Source organism: Megalopta genalis, chromosome 7, assembly GCF_051020955.1.
Source record: "Megalopta genalis isolate 19385.01 chromosome 7, iyMegGena1_principal, whole genome shotgun sequence".
Taxonomy (NCBI): Eukaryota; Metazoa; Arthropoda; class Insecta; order Hymenoptera; family Halictidae; genus Megalopta; species Megalopta genalis.
Window position 1 is genome coordinate 4,113,806 of NC_135019.1, and position 22,481 is coordinate 4,136,286.

A 22,481-nucleotide genomic window follows, 5' to 3' on the forward strand; every position below is an offset into this window, starting at 1 on the left:
AAATATTTAGTTATAATGAACGAGAAACGCACGGTGCGAAAAATTTAGTTTCATTGTAACACACAACAATGCGAATGTTTCAAGTGATTAAGTCGGGTCGAGTACCATTTCATACATAAAAATCAAATCTGCAAAAATATTTTTCTCCGCGACTGCAAATTGAGTTTCACAAGCTCCATAAAAACGGAACAAAGTATGAAAGCCATACAGGAGTATTCAGTTACAATGAACGAGAAACGCGTAATGCAGAAAGTCTAGTTTCATTATAAACATAACAATGGGAATGTTTTAGGCGGTTAAGCATTTTATATGTAAAAATCAAATCAGCAAATATTTTTCTCTGTGACTAAATGTGATTAAATTAAGTTTCACAAGCATCATAACGGAACAAAGTATAAAAGCCATAGGAAAATATTCAGTTATAATAAATAAAAAGGCGCACAATGCTGAAAATCCATTTTCATTATAAATGCAACAATGCGAATGTTTCATCCAATTAACCAAGCATCGTGTTACAAATCAAGATAATCAAATCTGCGAATATCTTTTCTCCGCGACTGCAAATTAAGTTTCACAAGCTTCGTAAGAAAGCAACAAAGTATAAAAGCTATACGAGAATATTCAGTTTTAATAAATAAAAAAACGCACAAAGAAGAAAATCCATTTTCATTATAAACGCAACAATGCGAACGTTTCAAGCGATTAACCGAGCACCATGTTACAAATCAAAATAAACAAATCTGCGAATATTTTCCTCCGCGACTGTAAATTATGTTTCACAAGCTTCGTAAAAACGGAGCAAAGTAATAAAAGTCATACGAGAATATTCAGTTATAATTAATAAAAAAACGCACGACGCAGAAAATTCATTTTCATTATAAACGCAACAATGTGAACGTTTCGAACGATTAACCGAGCATCGTGTTACAAATCAAAGTAATCAAATCTGCGAATATTTTCCTCCGCGACTGTAAATTAAGTTTCACAAGCATCATAGAAACGGAACAAAGTAATAATAAAAGTCATACAAGAATATTCAGTTATAATAAATAAAAAAACGCACAACGCAGAAAATCCATTTTCATTATAAATGCAACAATGCGAATGTTTCATCCAATTAACCAAGCATCGTGTTACAAATCAAGATAATCAAATCTGCGAATATCTTTTCTCCGCGACTGCAAATTAAGTTTCACAAGCTTCGTAAGAAAGCAACAAAGTATAAAAGCTATACGAGAATATTCAGTTTTAATAAATAAAAAAACGCACAAAGCAGAAAATCCATTTTCATTATAAACGCAACAATGCGTTTCAGCAATTTCAACCTATTAACCGAGCACCATATTACAAATCAAAATAATCAAATCTGCGAATATTTTCCTCCGCGACTGCGAATTAAGTTTCACAAGCTCCGTAAAAACGGAACGAAGTATAAACGCCATACAAGAATATTCAGTTACAATAACCAAGAAACGCACAATGCAGGAAATCCATTTTCATTATAAACGCAACAAAGCGAACGTTTCAAGCGATTAACCGAGCACCGTGTTACAAATCAAAGTAATCAAATCTGCATATATTTTCCTCCGCGACTGCAAATTAAGTTTCACAAGCATCATAGAAACGGAACAAAGTAATAAAAGTCATACGAGAATATTCAGTTATAATAAATAAAAAAACGCACAACGCGGAAAATCCATTTTCATTATAAACGCAGCAATGCGAACGTTTCAACCGATTAACCGAGCGCCGTGTTACAAATCAAGATAAACAAATCTGCGAATATCTTTCCTCCGCGACTGTAAATTAAGTTTCGCAAGCTCCGTAGAAACGGAGCAGAGCACGAAAGCCGTACAACGATATTCAGTTATAATAAGCAAGAAACGCGCAGAGCGCAGGAAATCCAGTTTGAAAGACACTGTCCCTATCAAATGCAAGAATCCATAAACACGAAGTGCCCGGTTCGTTGACATTGTTCGACCATATCTCGCCTGTACAAATCCGTGCTCGAACTCGCGAACCGTTCGCCGGAAGAAAAGAAGACGAAACCCGGGAAACGTTGCTCGACCGTCCGAAACGCAAAATCCCGCTCCCGAAACCACTGTAGGACAATGTAAACGGGCGCCGTTCAAGTAGGATCGATTCGCAGGCCCGTTTGCTCGGGGGAAAAACCGTTCGAAAAACCGCGAGGGAAAGTGCATTAAAGATAATTGCTGTTCCGGATGCGAAAAAAGTACGCGCGGATAGAGACGCGCGGGGAAGAAAAAGCGCCGAAAATGAAAAATTAAATGCGAAAAGACGAGGGGCGGCTAAGCGTTTAGGGGTGCCAGGCTGCGCGGTGTGGAATGCCGGGCTGAGCGAGGGTGTGCGAGAGCGAGAGAGAGAGAGAGAGAGAGAGAGAGAGAGAGATAAAGCGAGAGCGCGGACGCGAGAGAGAAAGATAGCGTTCTGGAGTAAAAGCGAGGGAGAGGAAGAGCGGGAGCAAGATAGAGAGAGAGAGAGATAAAGCGAGAGAGAGAGAGAGAAAGAGAGATAAAGCCAGAGCGAGGAAGAGAGAGAGAGAGAAAGAGAGATAAAGCGAGGGCGAGAAAGACAGCGTTCTGGAGTAAAAGGGAGGGAGAGCAAGAGAGCGAGAGCAAGATAGAGCGAGAGAGGGTGAACGGGGGTTGAAGTAGGCAGGTATAGAAAGGGAGGAGGCGAGCCGGCGAGGGCGAGCGAGGTAGGCGAGCGAAAGGAGAGCGGGAGGAGAGGATGTTGGTTGCGAGTCGATAAACCACGGGAAACGCGAGCACCCTTGCGCACGGCTTCAACATGGCGGTCGGTGAGTCCCATTCCCTTTTTCCATCGGTCTACGGCTAGGGTAGAGGAACTAGTTGCACGATCGATTCCACGCCGTTCGCTTTTTCCGTCTTCCGATGCCGGCGCGGCGTCGCGCGCGTCCAGTCTCAGACGCCGAACGAGTCCCCTAATTAATATCCGCGCCGTCGATGATCGTCCGCGAAGCCACGCGGGACCGCATACGTGGTGAACCGTCGCCGTCGAGCGAGCACCAGCACCGTGAATTCAACATCGTCGACGACGTCGACAACGTCGTCGCTTTCGAATCCCGAACAGTGACAACAGCTTGCGAACTATCTGTTTCCAGACGAGGATCCGATATGCGGCTCAGGGAGGCTGTCGTCTCGGCACCGCTGCACCCTGGGGGACTGAACAACAAGTAAGTAGACGACCCGGCAGCGGCCGAGAGATCCGTTCCTCGAAGCTACCTTCTCTCTCTTTCTCTCTATCCTCCCTCGTAGAGTCGATTTTTTGTTCTGTTTCATTCGTCGCTTCGTTTCAACCCTTCGCTACCAACCGGCTTCTTCTTTCTGTCCCCCTGTCGGACCGTCATCCCGCGGACACCGAGCTCGTGGATACGTGAAACGTGACTGTGCCGGGTGCACAGGGTGTCTGGGTGCAGGACTCTCTTCCACGGGACGACCGGGCCAGCGATTTTACGGGGGTGTTACGGGGGTGTTACGCGCGAGCACCGCACCGTACGGCACGGAGGAGCGAATGGCTCTTTGTATAATAGTTCGTGAAATGCTAGCGCCTGGGTTCGGGGTTTATTGTTTATTGGGTCCGCTTTTTCGAGGCTAAAAGCGATACGTGTTGCTTCGGAAATAATTGCTGGACTGTGTTCGTTTCAACTTTTCGACGTTTTTGCTACGACGCGTGCTTCCACGGAGAAATCTCTGTTCTATTTTTTTTCTCTTGTAAAAGCGTGTGTCTTCGCGGTTTTAATCGTTTTAATTTGAAGCATTTTTATTGACACCGTTATGGTGGATTTAGTGGCAATCGATGCAGACACAGACGGTACATTTTCTGTTTCTGTATACACGATTCATTTCATTCAACTTCTGATATAATTAGAAGGCGGATTTTCATGGAAAATGGAAGTTGTTTGCATTAATCGCGAGACGCAGGAAACATTCGTTTCGTTTCTGAATGATTTCGAGTCAATTTCAATTTAGTTGCAAATAACCCTTGATCGCTTTTAACCCTTTGCACTCGAGTGGCGACTCTGAGGCGCCACTAGAAGTCGCTATATCATTTTTCAAAATCATTGCAAGAGCATCAGTGTCGTTTATATTAAAAAAGAAAAAAGAAAACTGTTAAAATTGCATTGTACTCGCCATTAGGCTCAATATCATGTGCATAAATCGCAATAAATTGTATAAAACAGAAATACTTTAGATCAGAAATCGTGTTTTGCATTTCGAATTCAAAGGGTTAACAGGTTCGGCGCCGACTGTCGATCCCCAAAATTCCCACAAAGTCAAAGCAATCTAATTAATTAATTATTGTTCCTCGAATTTTGAACGTGTCCTCGCTGAGTTCGCAAGATTTCGCGCGTACATTTGCGCCCAGACACGCCGCGCACTCCGTTCTGTGAATGACGTGGCTTCATTGACGCCCCTCGACGCTTTCAGCATCGCCGATTATGCTCGCGGCTATCCGAATTTTAACGACGAAATTGTAGACTCGCCGACGCAACCTGCCCCCGTTTGTCATTCGATGGCGGTGCGATCGCTTCGCCGTGTAATCTGTGCAACCCCGTCGAACGACCCGCGTCGATCAATGACGTTAAAAGGGGGTTCGGTGTTTGTTGTTCAAATTATACCATAATTTGATGGAGCGACGTTGCTAATTTCACGCTGATCTCTCTCGGTTTCGTCGGTCCGCGAAGTGTCCGATCGTCGCCGCGCCGGGCTGCGAACTTTCGAACCTGCTGAAACTCTCCGAATTTTTCTCTGAAAATTTTCGCTCAAATTTTCTCAAGCGACGTTGATCGTTATCTGCGAAATTACAGCAGCGAAAGTCTACAGGGCGTCCCAAAATTGAAATGAGGGATTCCTGAGATCATTTCAAGCAACTTCTTCCTTAGCGAAAATGCGACCCGCGGCTTCGTTTACGAGTTATTAACGAAAAACGGTGCACCAATGAGAGGCGAGACCGGCTGGCGCGAGGCGGCCGAGCGGTCGAAGCCCAGTTCCGCCGATTGGCTCGGCCGCAGCGCGCCGGGCGAGCTCGCCTCTCATTGGTCGGTGTTTTTCGTTAATAACTCGTCAACGACGCGTCGGAGAACATTTTTGTAAAGGAAAAAGTTACTTCGAATCACCTCGGGAATCTCTCCGTTCCTTTCTTGCACAATTTTTCGGAAAAACGGAGAATCTAGAAAACGGAGAATCGGACACTTCGTTCGACGATTCAGGCGAAACGTTTAGTTGCCATCACGATCGCAAATCGCCTCTCGACGATCTTCGCCCGATCATCCTGTACTTAACTAATAGCATTAATACCATAAGCCTTCTCCCCCCCCCAATCCCCGTGTTCGATACCGTTCTCTTAGACTTAGATCTTTCTCAGCGTAATCGACGAATTTACCGTCGTATCGTAGTATTAGCGATTAGATCACGAGCGAGAACACGCGGTAGCTCCACCGGAGATCTAGCGATCGGATTGCTTTAGATGTTTACTTTAACCTCTAGTGTAAATTGTAGACTATTTATTCCAAACCTTATTATTAGCAATGCGAAGGCATTTAACTGAGAAGGAAAACCAGAAGGTTAGTGTTGACTCTAAACGGTCCCCTTTCTTTCATTACAGTTTACCGTTTATATCGTTCCACCTTCTTCTTCTTCTGTTACGTTACTCGTTTACGTTCTCTTCTTTCTACCATGCATTCTTGAGTATTTATACATATATGCGTGCTTCTTTATGATGTTGCCGAGCAATTGACACACACACCGTTCGCCACCCACAAAGTTTAGCTGTTCGGTGTGTCCACCTACCTCTGTGAACTGTAAATATTTCTGTCCCCGTTTTTGTTTTCCTTTTTTCGAACGCATTCGAAACGCAATGCCACACACGACAAAATACAGAACACGAACAGAAACGAGAAACAGAGAGAAACACGCACACACATCGCAATAAGTGATTGTCGCATGAGCCCGATGCTACCCCCCCCCCCTCCCCCGCAGCTCAGCTCAGCTCCCCCGAAAGCCATCATCGATCACAAAAATCCATCGACAAAACGAAACGAACGTACACGAGCTAGCGTTTGTTCCGTCGAGATGTACCCACAATATTATTCGTTGATTGCAAATTATCGTGGCCTACGCCCCCCACCGCCCCTCTCTCCACACGCTCCACACTACCACGGCTCTCCCCGCAATTAGAGTGCGAACACACGAGAATCCGTTAGTGTCGTGTTCCGTTTGCGCTAGATTATCGTTCGCTTCCAGATAGATCTGTCTATTCTGTTGATTTCGGATGTTGTTGGGGAACGATGATTCTGTGTGCACGACGCCATGCCAGTTCTTTTTTAGCGCGATCGATAACGACCGCCCTCCGACGGCTTGACCAAATACACACACGCGTTATCCGATCCACACACGATCCAGATCTTCGGGACCCGCTACTGTACCCTACCGTTCTCGACGAGAAACGAGCACATTGTTTACAGTGATTTCTAAAGAATTCGCGAACAGTTTGCGCACGAAAATAGATGATTTGGAAAGAGGAGATACGATTACAGTAATTTCTCCATTAATTCGCGCTGCGTTTGCGCACGAAAATCGATAATTTTGGGAGAGGAGATACGATTATTCGAGCCTCGCGGCTTGTTTTTATTGTTGTTGATAGATCGGTAACTATGAAAATGAGCCGCGAAACTCGAATACAGTTATTTCATACCAATTCGCGGGGAGTTTGAGCACGAGAATGGACAATTTTGGGAGAGCAGATACGATTATTCGAGCCTCGCGGCTCGTTTTTATTGTTGTTGACAGATCGGTAACTATAAAAATGAGCCGCGAAGCTCGAATACAGTTTTTTCTCTTTAATTCGCGCTGAGTATGCGCACGAGAATGGGCAATTTGGGGAGAGGAGATACGATTACAATAATTTCTCCCTAATTCGCGCTGAGCTTGCGCATGAAAATGGACAATATGGGAAAAGGAGATACGATTACCGTAATTTTTTCCTAATTCGCGTACAGATTGCGCACGAAAGTAGACAATTTAAGAAGAGGAGATACGATTATTCGAGCCTTGCGGCTCGTTTTTACAGTTACCGATTGCAAACAACTATAAAAACGAGTCGCGAGGCTCAAATACTCGCATCTCCTCTTTCCAAATTTCCCATTTTTGTTTACAAGCCGAGAGACAATTTAAGAGAATTTACCGTATCTCGATCCTGGACAATAAAGAGAAATTTGAGTCCGAAGCTTCGACGAGATTCGCTGAGAATCCGAGGAGGTTGATTTCCACTTAAATTTTTTAAACGCATCTCACACTCGTATGTTTAAATCCTTTAAACTAGAATCAGGTAGGTCGTTCAGCTGTTTCGTTATCTTGTTCTAAATAAAAGTGTCCCATTCGTGGCAGTGCTCTCCCACCAAGGTTCGCGTACGCGTGCAAGTACAGTAAATTCTCCCTAATCGACGCTCGGCTTGGAAACAAAAATGGACAATTTGGGAAGAGGAGACACGATTATTCGAGCCTCGCTGCTCGTTTTTACAGTTGTCGACGATCGGTGACTATGAAAACGAGCCGCAAGGCTCGAATAATCGTATCTCCTCTTCCCAAATTGTCCATTTTTATGTACCAGCTGAGGGACAATTTGGGAGAATTTACTGTAACGCTTTGAAGAAAATATGAAACGATAAAACGTTGAGAACAGTTAGACTGTTTAAAGATTTGACGAACGAGCGTATCGATACGGACTTTATGAAACAAAAGTTGTCGATTCTAAAAAGTTGAATAATTAGGCGGCGTTTTGAATACCTTGCGACGAAACGACCCGGCGTCCGTCCGGTTAATTAATTACACGATCGCGTGGAACATAATTTCTCATCAATTTCCATAAATCTGATAAAACCAAATAGTCCCTGCTTCGACCGTTTCCCAATATTTGCTTCGTATCACAAGCTATAATCGATTTCAAAAATATCAGTTCGACGTGTTTTAACGATACAATAAATTCTCTCTGATTGATGCTCAGTTTGCAAACAAAATGGACAATTTGGGAAGGGGAGATACGATTATTCCCAAATTCTCCGTTTTTGTGCGCAATCTGAGCGCGAATGCGGGAGAAATTACTGTATTCGAGCCTTGCGTCTCGTTTTTTATACTTATTGACAATCCCTAACTATGAATCGAGCCGCAAGACTCGAATAATCGTATCTCCTCTTCCAAAATTGTCCATTTTTGTGCGCAATCTCTGCGCGAGTTCGAGAGAAATTACTGTAATCGTATCTCCTCTTCCCGAATTGTCTATTCTTATGCGCAATCTGAGCGTGAATTAGGGAGAAATTAGTGTATATTGCACCATCGTGCCTCCGTACGGTGATCAGAACCCGCGGGCTTGGACGTACTTTTTTGCGTTGCTTTACCATTGTTTTGTTTCCGTTCTTGACGATGGTGTTACTGAGACGCCTGCTGTTTGATCTCCTAGACAGACCTCGTACTATTGCACTGACACTATAATCGGATAGATATATGTGTGCGCGCGCGCCACCGAGGCGGTCCGTACGATTGGTATGCTGCGATCAAGAAGCTTGACCCCTTGACGTACCATTTTCTTCGCAATCACCGCGATCGGAAATATTTCGGTCGAAAGAAAATTGATGTTTATCGCGTGTCTAAATTTACCTCGCATTACTTCGAACGCTGAAATATTAATGACAATTGATCGGAATTTCATTCCGACGTGAAAGGAAGAACGTGATCACGTCCATGCTTAAAATTAGTTATCGACGGAAATTTTCGTCGCGACGAATTTTACTCGCCTAAATACGGCAAGGGGTTAATTACGGTGCGATTCGTTTCGATTCGTGGCGAAACAGGATTCTTCGTCAAGGTACAGTTGAAACGTCCAGTCGATCGGTCAAGCGTTTTATTGCCGATCGTCCCAAGCGGCAGCGAAACGTTTCAAAAGTTTTCAGCAATTAAATTCCTGTTCGTTTCGTTTAAATGGAAACTGAAGCTTGGATATTAACGTCCGTTTTATCTGTACGATGCGAATTTTGTAGTTTCGTCGCGTTTCTTTCTTCTTTTCTCGGAAACTCTGTTCTGCATCAAAACTGAACCTTTCGTTATTGTTTACTGATGAGTTCCTATAATAATAATAAGTAAATAATTAAGTAAGTAAATAAATAAGTAAATTAATAAATAATTAAATAAATCAGTAAATAAACACATTCGTAAATAGATAAGTAACTAAATAAATAAGTAAATTAATAAATAATAAAATAAATTAGTAAACAAACAAATAGGTAAATAGATAAGTAAATAAATAAATAAGTAAATAAACAAATAAGTAAATAGATAAGTAAATAAATAAGCAAATAGATAAGTAAATAAATAAATAATTAAATGAATACGTAAATAAATAAATGAGTAAATAAATAAGTAAATAAATAAATAGAAAACTAGATTCTTCTGTTATCGAAATCAGTGAGTGAAAGTCAATGAGGAGATACTAGAAACAAAAATTGTCTCATTCTATTATATTTGTCTCTGTGACAGGGATCATGGTATAAAGGGTTAAAAACTATGTATGTATATATATATGAACTTTTAATGGAGATTTTCTAGAGACGTTTCTAAAGAATTAAGCTAAACTAAAATCAGCCATTTGCCTCGCAGCAATCTCCCTTAAACAGACACTATCGTATCAAAAAAAAAAACTGTTAAAAGTATAACTATTGCACGAGTTACGAAATTCAATCCCATACATGCACCACCAACGGTAAAAATTAATGCAACGAAATGCAACCAGGTTACATAAAATGAACCGGTAAAACCATTTTCGATTTCGAGTGTAAAAAGAAAAAAACGGCTCCGACCGGAAAAAGGATAGGAAAAATATAAAAGAGGAACTGCTCCATGAAGCAAACAGCGTCTCGCAGCAGCGACGCGATCGCGGATAAATAAAAGATTCCGCGGTAATCTGGAACGAAGCATCTCGCAATCCCGGCTCGGATAAAAAGAAACGTGGCGCGCATTTAATCGCGGAATATCAATATCGCGGTGCATCATCATTTAAGCGGCAGTCATCAGGCCGTGCTGTATCGCGCGGGCGTAAAGGTGTCGAGCACCCATCGCTGCTCGACGCGCGGCCGAACGAAGAGACGAGAAAGGAAAAACGCGAGGAGAACGACAGCGGGCCGAGAGAAAAAGGAATCGCGGGAGAAAAACGCGGGCGATCCGAGGGATCGATGTTCCGCCGAACTACATTAATGTCTCCCTAACTGACGCTCAGATTGTCCACAGAAATGGACAATTTGGGAAGAGGAGACACGATTACTTTGAGTCTTGCGCCTCGTTTTTATAATTACCGATTCTCAGCAACTATAAAAACGAGCCGCGAGGCTCGAACAATCGTATCTCCTCTTTTTGTGTACAATCTGAGCGTCAATTAGGGAGAATTCACTGTAGAGTAATGTCTCCCTAACTGACGCTCAGATTGTGCACAAGCATGGACAATTTGGGAAGAGGAGACACGATTATTCGAGCCTTGCAGCTCGTTTTTACAATCGTTGACAATCGATAACCATGAAAAACGAGCCACAAGGCTCGAACAATCGTATCTCCTTTTCCAAAACTGTCCACTTTTGTGGACAAACTGAGCGTCAATTAGAGAGACATTACTGTAACCCTCGCGCGTTCTTTCTACGCCGATTCGACCATCTTTCGACCTTTCGCGTACCGCAGAATTATCTCTGCAATTATTTGATCGTTAACCCTTTGCACTCGAAGCCACTTTAACTGTAAATCTAAAATAATGTTTCTGACCGACGCTGTCTCTATTTTATACGACAGAGCGCATTTTACGCGTGCGAAATCGAGTCTTGCGACTTATACAACAGTTTATACTTTTAACAATTGTACAAATCTAAATTTTGTCGATGTAAGAATTATTTTGGAATGCGATACAAACATTTTCTAGCGGTGCCTCGGAGTCACCGCTCGAGCGCAAAGGGTTAATTACTTCATTTTTATTTAAAGATTACTTTCCATACGATTTTGTACGACTCGAGGATCGAAATGAAAAACAAAAGAACGCATTTCCCACGAATGAAAATATAAAAACGAAACGTAAGGTTCGAATAATCGTATCTCCTTTTCCCAAATTGTTCATTTCTGTGGACAATCTGAGCGTCAATTAGAGAGACATTATTGTAGTTCCAAGCGATCGACATAACCTTAAACTAATAAGTAAATTCTCTCTAATTGACGCTCGGTTTGTAAACAAAAATGGACAACTTGTGAAGAGAAGATACGATTATTTGAGCCATGCAGCTCGTTTTTATAGTTCTTGGCAATTCGTAACTACAAAAACGAACGGCAAGCGTTGAATAATCGTATTCTCCTCTTCCCAAAGTCTCCATTTTTGAGCGTCAATTAGAGAGACATTACTGTAGTTCCAAGCGATCGACATAACCTTAAACTAGTAAATAAATTCTCTCTAATTGACGCTCGGCTTGTCAACAAAATTGGACAATTTGGGAAGAAGAGATATGATTATTTGAGCCTTGCATCTCGTTTTAATAATTATTAACAATCGGTAACTATGAAAATGAACCATGAGACTCAAATAATCGTATTCTCTTCTCCCTAAATTGTCCATTTTTGTGGACAATCTGAGCGTCAATCAGAGAGACATTACTGTAGTTTCTAGCGATCGACATAAGTAGTAAATAAATAGTAAATAAATTCTAGTAAATAAATTCTCTCTAATTGACGCTCAGCTTGTAAACAAAATTGTACAACTTGGGAAGAGGCGATACGATTATTCGAGCCTTGCACCTCATTTCAATAATTATTAACAATCGGTAACTATGAAAATGAACCGCGAGGCTCAAATAATCGTATCTCCTCTTCCCAAATTCTCCATTTTTATGTACAATCTGAGCGTCAATTATAGAGACATTACTGTGGTCCCTCGGGTCTTGAAATCGTCGCGAATTGAAATCAGCCTAAACGAACCAACCGAACGAATCTTCACGAAACCGAACGAAACGAAATGAAACGAAACGAATCGAATCGAATCGAAACGAAAGGGTTCCCTCGCGAAGCGTCGTGCGTGGGTGGGCCGAGGTAGCTCTCTCGGCTGCCTCGCAGACGTCTTACGTAGGTGTGCTGACTATATTTGCATCGTCATAGATCGTACGGGCCGCGGCTAACGGAACGTATCGATCCACTTGGACTCATTTCTCTGTCTCGCTCGCAGTCAGCTACGTAGAAGCGAGCAGAACCAGCCGAGCACAGAGGAGATCGAGAATCGGAACGAGAGCCCGACGACCACCGCGGTCCCCGTGGCCAGAAGCCCGACGTCGACCGAGTTCGCCGTCGAGGACACCGAGGATTTCCGTGTCGCCGAGGACACCACCACGTGGTCCTCGCTGGCCATCACCCGCGACAACGTCGCGATCGATACCGCGAACAACGACGCCGGCAACCTCAACAACAACTTATCGGTGCCGAGGATCCGCAGGAACAGCTCGGTCGAGAGCCTGGCCGATTACGAAGGTAATGCCGCCTGATTTCTATCAAATATAAAACCGGTGCGCGGGTCATTCGCATCGAACAGCTGCGCCGATCGAACAGCTCGACGCCTCTTTTCCTTCGACGATCGGCCGCGTTTCTATTTTTTATCCGCGCGCACGTCGCGCGACGGCGTTAAAGCGCTCCGAGTATTTCTTTTGGATCGTGTATCGAGTACCGAAATAACGGGGAGAACGGTCGATACTTCTTGATTTTCTTTTTTTTTCTTTTGTTTTTGTTGCGTTAGAAACGCATCGATTCGATCGTGCGAAACGCTTTTAGCCAGCTTTTCGATGCTAATGCAACGGGAGCCGATCAAGATATTTATTGGCGATCGGATTTACCGGCGAACGGAGTCGCGACGACGTTAGAAGCACCGACTGGTTTTCGAATCGATTGGTTTTTACGATCGCGTCCGTGTCGATTTTATAAGAGTCTAATTGTGAATCGACGATGTCGCGTGTCGCGTAAGAAATGCGAGTCCGTGTTGGAAGGTTATATTTGCACGGTCAAGTTCTCCCTGATTGTCCCTTCAGCTTGCGAACGGAAATGGACAATTGGTGCAGAGATTGGGCCTTGGGTCTCGTTTTTATAATTGTCGACGATCGGCATGATCGAATGATCGAATGATCTGAGATAGCCGTTTTTGTTTACGAGCTGAAGGAGGATTAGGATTATGATAATTAGGAGAATTAGAATTGTTATAATTAGGAGAATTAGAATTATGATAATTAGGAAAATTAGAATTATTAGGAAAATTAGAATTAGAGAATTATTAGGGAAATTAGAATTAGAGAATTATTAGTAGAATTAGGATTAGAGAATTATTAGGAGAATTAGAGAATTATTAGGAGAATTAGAAAATTATTAGGAGAATTAGAATTAGAGAATTATTAGGAGAATTAGAAAATTATTAGGAGAATTAGAATTAGAGAATTATTAGGAGAATTAGAATTAGAGAATTATTAGGAAAATTAGAATTATGATAATTAGGAGAATTATAATTATTATAATTAGGAGAATTATAATTATTATAATTAGGAGAATTAGAATTATAGAATTATTAGGAAAATTAGAATTATAGAATTATTAGGAAAATTAGAATTAGAGAATTATTAGGAGAATTAGAATAAGAGAATTATTAGGAAAATTAGAGAGTTATTAGGAGAATAAGAATTAGAGAATTATTAGGAGAATTAGAATTATTAGGAAAATTAGAATTAGAGAATTATTAGGAGAATTAGAATTAGAACATTATTAGGAGAATTAGAGAATTATTAGGAGAATTAGAATTAGAGAATTAGAATTAGAGAATTATTAGGAGAATTAGCTGAATCATTGTCAACAGGAGATTCTTTTGCACATCTGACGAGCATTCTACTTTTTTTCCCGTCCGGGGCAATCGACGTAAACGTTCGCGGCGAGCGAATCACGCGGCGGATCTCGTCGGTGATGCGTTATCAGAGAAGAGAGAGAGCGAAAAAGAGATGAGTAACAGGTTCAATATAGATCAGTCTGGCCAGGGCTACGAGGAAATCGGGACGCGCGCGTCCGCGTGTTTTAATCAAAACGGTTCAATCGCGTATTCCCTCGAGCCGAGCCGGGAGAGACGAGTCGGGCCTGGCCGGGCCGGGTCGGGCCGGGTCGGGCCGGGCCGGTCGGCCGGCCGGCCGGCCGGCGCGATGAGTCAGTGTCGCGTTGCGAGCCCCCGATTATTCAGTATTCCGGCAATGTGCAACCAGCATGAAATTCCGCAGGGCGTAACTCCTCTCACGAAGACTCGTCCCACGAGTTGACACCGTCCGAGTGGTCCGACTGGTCCGAGGAAGGAAATCTGCCCGCAGGTTGCCGCGGCATCGTCAACCCTAACTATCCCGGTTTTCAACACCTGGCGCCGTCTCTTCTATCGGACACGGATCTGACCGAGGACGAGCACGAGAGCTGTCCCGATTACGTGCGGCTCAACGAAATCAACGCGCGGCCGGTCGAGAACGACAACGAGTACAACAACAACATCGAGGACAGCATCAACCATCTTTGCGGGCAGAAGAACCAGAGGAAGATCTTCTACGAGAAGCCCAAGTTCAACATACAGGTATGCGCTCTTCGTTCGTTTCCTTGATCTACGAATTATTTGAACGGAACGCTGCCCGAAGCTTATAATTAGCACTCATTGATCTCGGAATTGTATGGAAGAGAGACTGTAGTTTAAAATCAGCGCTTATCGATCTGCAAATTGCTTGAAAGAAAGCGCTGGAAGTTTAAAGATACCACTCATTGATCACCAAATTATTTGACAGAGTGTAGAATTGAAAATCAGCCCTCCTTAAACTTCCAATTAATTTGAAAGAGCCTATAGTTTAAAATTAGTCCTTCTTGATCTCCAAATTATTTAAACGAGGCTGTAGATTAAAATTACACTCCCCCCCTCCTCGATCTTCAAATTATTTAAAGGAGACTCTAGTTTAAAATTAGCATCCCTTAATTTCCAAATTATCTGAAACAGTCTTATAGTTTAAAATTAGTCTCCCTTAACCTCCAAATTATTGGAAGAAGTCTACAGCTTGAAATTAGCTCCCCTTAACCTCCAAATTATTGGGAAGAGTCTATAGGTTAAAATTAGCTCTCCTCGAACTCCAAATTATTTGAAAATATCAGTAGTTTAAAATTAGCCTCCCATAATTTCCAAATTATTTGAAAGAGTCTATAGTTTACAATTAGCTCTGCCGCCCTTCAATCTCGAAATTATTTAACGGTTGAAGATTAGCCCTCCTTGAGCTCCAAATTATTTAAAAGCCTTTCTAGTTTAAAATTAGCACATCTTGATCTCCAAACGATTCGAAAGAAGGAGCCGACAGTTAAAAAACAGCCGCTCATCGATCTTCGAATTATCTGAAAGAAATAATCTCGAGTTCAAAATTACTACTCATTGAAATATAAAGGTTCCGTTAACCCCGGAAAATCGTCATAAAATCATCAACTAACAAACTCGAATCACGGACTTCCCGATCACCATAACTTCGCGTAAATTTCGACGTCGCGAACTTCACATTTCCCCAAAACGTAAAGTCAATCAAGACGAACGCGTTAATCAAGAATTAATGAAAGGCGAGCTCGCGTTGAAGTCGAGAAACCCGGTCAAAATTGCAGTATACAGCCAGCCAATTTCCAACAGCTCTGTAATCTTCCAAAAGCGATTCGTGATCATGAATCCAAGTCGAGTCCCACTCGTGGCGACGCGATCATTGAGATGAAACACGCGTGGCAAGAAAATAGCCGAAAATCAGGGGTCGAATTCAGAGCCGTAAAAATGGCGGACGTCGAACCCTATCGTTTCCGTGAAAAGATCCTTCCTTTTGGAATCGCAGACTTTCCGATCACCATAACTTCGCGTAAATTTCGACGTCGCGAACTTCACATGTCTCCAAAAGCATATCCCCCTTCATCGAACGCGTTAATCAAGAATTAATAAAAGGCGAGCTCGCGTGAAAGTCAAGAAACCTAGCCAAAATTGCAGAATACGGCCAACCAATTTCCAACAGCTCTGTAATCTTCCAAAAGCGATTCGTGATCATGAATCCAAGTCGAGACCCACTCGTGGCGACGCGATCATTGAGATGAAACACGCGTGGCAAGAAAATAGCCGAAAATCAGGGGTCGAATTCAGAGCCGTAAAAATGGCGGACGTCGAACCCTATCGTTTCCGTGAAAAGATCCTTCCTTTTGGAATCGCAGACTTTCCGATCACCATAACTTCGCGTAAATTTCGACGTCGCGAACTTCACATGTCTCCAAAAGCATATCCCCCTTCATCGAACGCGTTAATCAAGAATTAATAAAAGGCGAGCTCGCGTGAAAGTCAAGAAACCTAGCCAAAATTGCAGAATACGGCCAACCAATTTCCAACAGCTCTGTAATCTTCCAAAAGCGATTCGTGATCATGAATCCAAGTCGAGACCCACTCGTGGCGACGCGATCATTGAGATGAAACACGCGTGGCAAGAAAATAGCCGAAAATCAGGGGTCGAATTCAGAGCCGTAAAAATGGCGGACGTCGAACCCTATCGTTTCCGTGAAAAGATCCTTCCTTTTGGAATCGCAGACTTTCCGATCACCATAACTTCGCGTAAATTTCGACGTCGCGAACTTCACATGTCTCCAAAAGCATATCCCCCTTCATCGAACGCGTTAATCAAGAATTAATAAAAGGCGAGCTCGCGTGAAAGTCAAGAAACCTAGCCAAAATTGCAGAATACGGCCAACCAATTTCCAACAGCTCTGTAATCTTCCAAAAGCGATTCGTGATCATGAATCCAAGTCGAGACCCACTCGTGGCGACGCGATCATTGAGATGAAACACGCGTGGCAAGAAAATAGCCGAAAATCAGGGGTCGAATTCAGAGCCGTAAAAATGGCGGACGTCGAACCCTATCGTTTCCGTGAAAAGATCCTTCCTTTTGGAATCGCAGACTTTCCGATCACCATAACTTCGCGTAAATTTCGACGTCGCGAACTTCACAAGTCTCCAAAAGCATATCCCCCTTCATCGAACGCGTTAATCAAGAATTAATAAAAGGCGAGCTCGCGTGAAAGTCAAGAAACCTAGCCAAAATTACAGAATACGGCCAACCAATTTCCAACAGCTCTGTAATCTTCCAAAAGCGATTCGTGATCATGAATCCAAGTCGAGTCCCACTTGTTGCGACGCGATCATTGAGATGAAACACGCGTGACAAGAAAATAGCCGAAAATCAGGGGCCGAATTCAGAGCCGTAAAAATGGCGGACGTCGAGCCCTATCGTTTCCGTGAAAAGACAGAATCCAGACCTGTTCCAGCCTTTCAATTAAGGCGTCTAAGGCAAACGGCCTTAACGATCATCGTCATCGGTATCGACTCTGTTCGCAGACCGTGACATCTTTGTACGAGTCGGTGGTGCCGCCGTCGGAGAAGTGCATAAACTACGTGAAGAGCGTGGAGGACTCTCGAACGGAGGAGAAGATCTTCTCGCCGGAATCGGAGATCGTCAGCGGTATCGTCGAGGCGGAGACCCACCTGACCGTTCTGGAGCCGGAAGAGGCGCTCGCCGACACGGTCGCGGAAACAACTCCGGACTTGTCCGAGGCGGTTCTGGAGAAGAAGCAGGAACGGGAGATCCCGGTCGAGGTCGAGATCGTCGAGCTGACCACCAGCGTCAAGGAGACACTGCAGTTCCCGGAGATCGAGGAGATACCGGACTCCGGGAAGACCAGCGAGGTCGGCGAGGTGCGTCTCGAACAATTGATCCGCATCCGAGTCACACTTTCGTTTCGTAGATTAACGTCCGACGTTCCGTCGAACCGCGATGGCTCGCGATGGGAAAGTTACGCAGAAGTGTTTGCGCAACGACAACTTGCTTACTCCCCGACTGTGAGAATTGTGAACCAACGTTGTTCCTGCAGCTTGTTCGTCGTCGCTCTCAGCATCGCTTTACGATTCGAACGCTTTGTTGCTCGACTTATCGCAGTTATTAAAAGAGAGGAAGCAGTCTCATCCGCAACTTATTTTGTATTTCCTAGAATTAGATTGAAAATTTTAGAATTATCAATAGACGATTTTTATTTGGTATAAAGAGTCGCTCTATATTAATCCTTCGCACTCGAAGCTATTTTAATCGTAAACCTAAAATAATTCTTCTGACTTACAGTATTTCCATTTTATATAAAAAAGTGCATTTTATGCATATGAAATTGAGTCTTCTGACGACTCGTACAACGGTTACACTTTTAACGATGTTTTAAATGTAAACTTTGTTAATATAAAAATTATCTTGGAACGTCGTACAATAATTTTAGTGGTGCCTCAGAGTCATCACTCGAGTGCAGAGGGTCAATTACAGTAATTTCTCCCTAATTCGCGCTCAGGTTGCGCACGAAAATGGACGATTTAGGAAGACCAGCGAGGTCGGCGAGGTGCGTCCCGAACAATTGATCCGCTCCGAGTCCGTCGTTTGATTGTCGTGGGTATTACGCGGTCGCTGGTCGCGGCTCCGCTAATCTGAAATTTCCTCCGAGGCTTTAACCGCGGCGGTCTTGCCTCCGCTTGGTAACCGACGACCAAGTGCCAGATGTGCCGGTACTATGATTCTGCCCCCGCTGCGCTGGCCGATGTCAATGTCTGTCGAAGGCGGAGTGGGGGGCGACGCGGTGTCACGCCGGGAAAAAAGTTGCTTCATCGCGGCGCGAGTGGGGCGAACAGCTGTTGCGGCTTCTTCACGGACGTTGAGTATTATGGAGCATAAAAGAGCTGTTCGGGAAAACGATTTTTCGATCGGTGGTCGACTATTTGTCGACGCTGGAGGCAACCGTTTTAGTTTGCTCGATGAAAAGGAAATATAGTTTCGCTGAATTTTCTTTGGCGATCTCGATGAGAGAATTATTAGGAGAATTAGGATTATAGAGAATTATTAGGAGAATTAGGATTAGAGAATTATTAGGAGAATTAGAATTAGAGAATTACTAGGGGATTTATAATTAGAGAATTATTAGGAAAATTAGCTGAATTATTATCTGTTGCGGCTTCTTCAATTGATTGAATTAATTCGCTATAAATGTATGTTTGCATCCAATGATGGATGCACATGGGTGATCTAATGGGTGCACTTCTGCATAGTTGATAGTTGCAAAATTGTAAGATTTTGTGTGCAGAAAGTTGAATTGAAATTTATGTTTTATAGACATTCGATTAGGACTTCAGTTCTGTCTCGATAAGTTGCGCGGGGATTTGTTTATCGAATATGAAATTGAATTGAAATTGTTAGATTTCTGTGGTTTCTTTTAGTTTGCAGTTTTGAATAACCGCGTGAATAATAATTCGTCAGATTCTTGGTTAAATTAGGAGCGATGCCAATTGAATTTAAGTGGATAGATAATGGCTTCGGCAATTAGTTGTCCAGCTGTTAGAATCGTCTACTTTTTGGGGCTTAATCTTAGAATTATACATCCAAGAAAAATTGGAATGCTTCTGATCATCGTCAATTATCCAGCTGTTAAAATCGTCCAATTTGTAAGGTTTAATCTTGGAATTATAGGTTCGAGAAAAATTGGTGCCTAAAAATCGACATGCTTCTGATCATCGCAAATTATCCAGCTGTTAGAATCATCTAATTTTCGGGACTTAATCTTGGAATTATATGTCCAAGAAAAATTGGTGCATAAAGATTGCAATGTTTCTGATCACCGCAAGTTATCCAGCTGTTAGAATCGTCTAATTTTCAAGGTTCAATCCTGGAACTATAGGCTCGAGAAAAATTGGCACATAAAGTATTCAACGTTGCTAATCATCGTTAAATTATCCAACTGTTAAAATCGCCTACTTTTCGTTCCCTTAATCTTGGAACTATATCTCCAAGAAAAATTGTTCCATAAAAATTGGAATGACTACAAATCACCGCAAACTATCCAGCTGCTAGAATCGTCTACTCTTCCCATTTTAAACTAAAACACGCGAGTTCAAGAAAAATAGCAGCACAGTGATTCGAACGTTCCTAATTCCCTCTGATCGAGCGTCTGTAAAATAACGTCTCTCGCTAATTAAATAATCTCCAATAATCTCGCGACTTCCGAACGAGCCTAAGAAAGAGCCTAAAGAAAACGTGCTAAGAAAGCCTGTCCTTTTCAGACGGAAGACATCGTGGTGGAGCAGATCGACTTGATACGCGAGGCAAAGGAGTTGCCTCACCAGGCACGCTCCAAAATAGGCAACCGTCAAAACGTGACGTCGAACGGCTCTGCCGAGGACGACTCGGAGAGCAACTCGGACACCGACAGCTATCCGGAGGAGCAGCCCACCTACACCAAGCTCGAGGAAATCGATCTGCTGTCGAGCATCGGCCGTGATATCGGGGTCGATCTCGAGAAATACGTGCAACCGGTGCCGGACGTGGTCGCGATGGAGACGATGGAACACATTCACGGCTGTTCGCGGTCGTCGTCCGCCATGACCATGAGGAAGGACGCCATGGAGGACACCAACAAGCTGTTCGATCGCGATCTTCCGGAGGCGTCCAGCGCCGACACCAGGAAAAAGGAGAAAATGGCTAGGAACCAGGCGAAGAGGAGACAGCAGCAGCAGCAACAGCAGCAACAGCAACAGATAAGAGTGCCGAACCCTCAGAGACGTCCCGATAAGAGGCGGGCCGACGCTGACATTGGTCCAGGTACGTTTCCTTTTGGGAGACCGTCCTGCGGTTTATCTGTCGGACGACGCGCGTTTTTTTACTTTAAATAACTGGCGACAGCGAAAGCTAGGTTTAAGAAGCGCCTTATTTTTCGTTGGGATTCATGCAACCTGTCGACTACCAGTTTCACGAGATAATCGGAAATTTTAGAGAATGTGGCTTCTTGTTTTATGCAAATGTAGATCTGCGTTCGACGTAATGAATATGAGTTGTCTGGAAGATGGTAAAATGCAATCGAACAAAATGGAAAGTACAATAAATTTTTCCTAATTGACGCTCGGCTTGGAAACGAAATTGGACAGTTTGAGAAGAAGAGATACGATTATCCGAGTCTTGCGACACGCTTTTGTATTTACCGATTGTCAACAACTATAAAAACGAGTCGCGAGACTCTAACAATCATATCAACTCTTCCCAAATAGTCCATTTTTGTTCAAAAGCCGAGGGACAACTGGAGAAAATTTACCGTATCTCGATCCTGGACAATAAAGAGAAATTCGAGTCCGAAGTTTCGACGAGATTCGCTGAGAATCCGAGGAGGTTGATTTCCAGTTAAATTTTTTAAACGCATCTCAAACTCGAATGTTTAAATCCTTTAAACTAGAATCAGGTAGGTCGTTCAGCTGTTTCGCTATCTTGTTCTAACTAAAAGTGTCCCATTCGTGGCAGTGCTCTCCCACCAAGGTTCGCGTACGCGTGCAAGTACAGTAAATTCTCCCTAATCGACGCTCGGCTTGGAAACAAAATGGACAATTTGGGAAGAGGAGGTACGATTATTCCCAAATTCTCCGTTTTTATGCGCAATCTGAGCGCGAATGTTGGAGAAATTACTGTATTCGAGCCTTGCGTCTCGTTTTTTTATAGTTATTGACAATCCATAACTATGAATTGAGCCGCAAGACTCGAATAATCATATCTCCTCTCCCCAAATTGCCCATTTTCGTGCGCAATCTCAGCGCGAATTCGGGAGAAATTACTATAATCGTATCTCCTCTCCCTAATTTGGGAAGAGAAGATCAATTAGACAGAATTCACTGTATCTACGCTTTCGTAACTCTCGTCAACGTTCGACTAAAACAATCGATCGCGATCTGCACGAGAGTCCAACGACGAACAATCTCGCCGCTGCGACGTACAGAAAATCGCGAAGCGCGTGCGTTTCTACGCGCGCGAACGGCGGCTTTCTCCGAAACGAAAAAACTTGTCGAGCGTTCGGGAATTTTCCGCTCGTCGGGCCTCGATCGCGAAGCTTTCTCGCCGCGTGATCGGCGGGATCCGGTTTTTCCTGAGTCCGCTCGTAAAATCATCCTCGACAGGAAACGGAAGTTTTTGCTCCCGGAGCGTTTTGCGGCTGCGGAAACGCGATTGCGTCGCGCGGCGCGTCGCATCGCGTCGCGTCACGTCACGTCGCGGCGGTTGGCCAACAGAAGTGAAATTTCACGGTGCCGGAGCACGCAGAAAACAATAAAACCGCATGCGAGCGCAAGGGTCACGCGGCCCGATTACGAAGCTCGGACTGGGAACGCGCGTATAATCTTGGTCGAACCTAGTTAACATTTGCCGCATTTATCGCGCACAGGAAGCCCGCACGATTAGCGTAATCTTTAGGACAATAAATGCACCTTCGCGTATCTTCCGTCGTGCGTGACACGTTTCTTTCACCGTCGTCGTC

At 43.5% G+C, this 22,481-nt stretch overlaps 1 protein-coding gene across 3 annotated transcripts in view; it reads left to right on the forward strand.

Annotated features, from left to right (window-relative positions):
* Schip1 (Schwannomin interacting protein 1) overlaps nucleotides 1-22,481 on the forward strand; it is a 70,472-nt gene that overhangs the window by 14,345 nt on the left and 33,646 nt on the right. For 2 of the 3 annotated variants that reach the window (XM_033485483.2, XM_033485485.2), the window contains exons 2-6: nucleotides 3,146-3,217; nucleotides 12,280-12,578; nucleotides 14,351-14,688; nucleotides 17,500-17,856; nucleotides 20,251-20,788. In XM_033485483.2, coding sequence (XP_033341374.1) covers nucleotides 3,159-3,217; nucleotides 12,280-12,578; nucleotides 14,351-14,688; nucleotides 17,500-17,856; nucleotides 20,251-20,788 — 1,591 coding nt within the window. In that variant the 5' untranslated portion in view covers nucleotides 3,146-3,158. The remainder of the gene's footprint in view (nucleotides 1-3,145; nucleotides 3,218-12,279; nucleotides 12,579-14,350; nucleotides 14,689-17,499; nucleotides 17,857-20,250; nucleotides 20,789-22,481) is intronic. The other variant, XM_033485487.2, reaches the window with a different exon arrangement.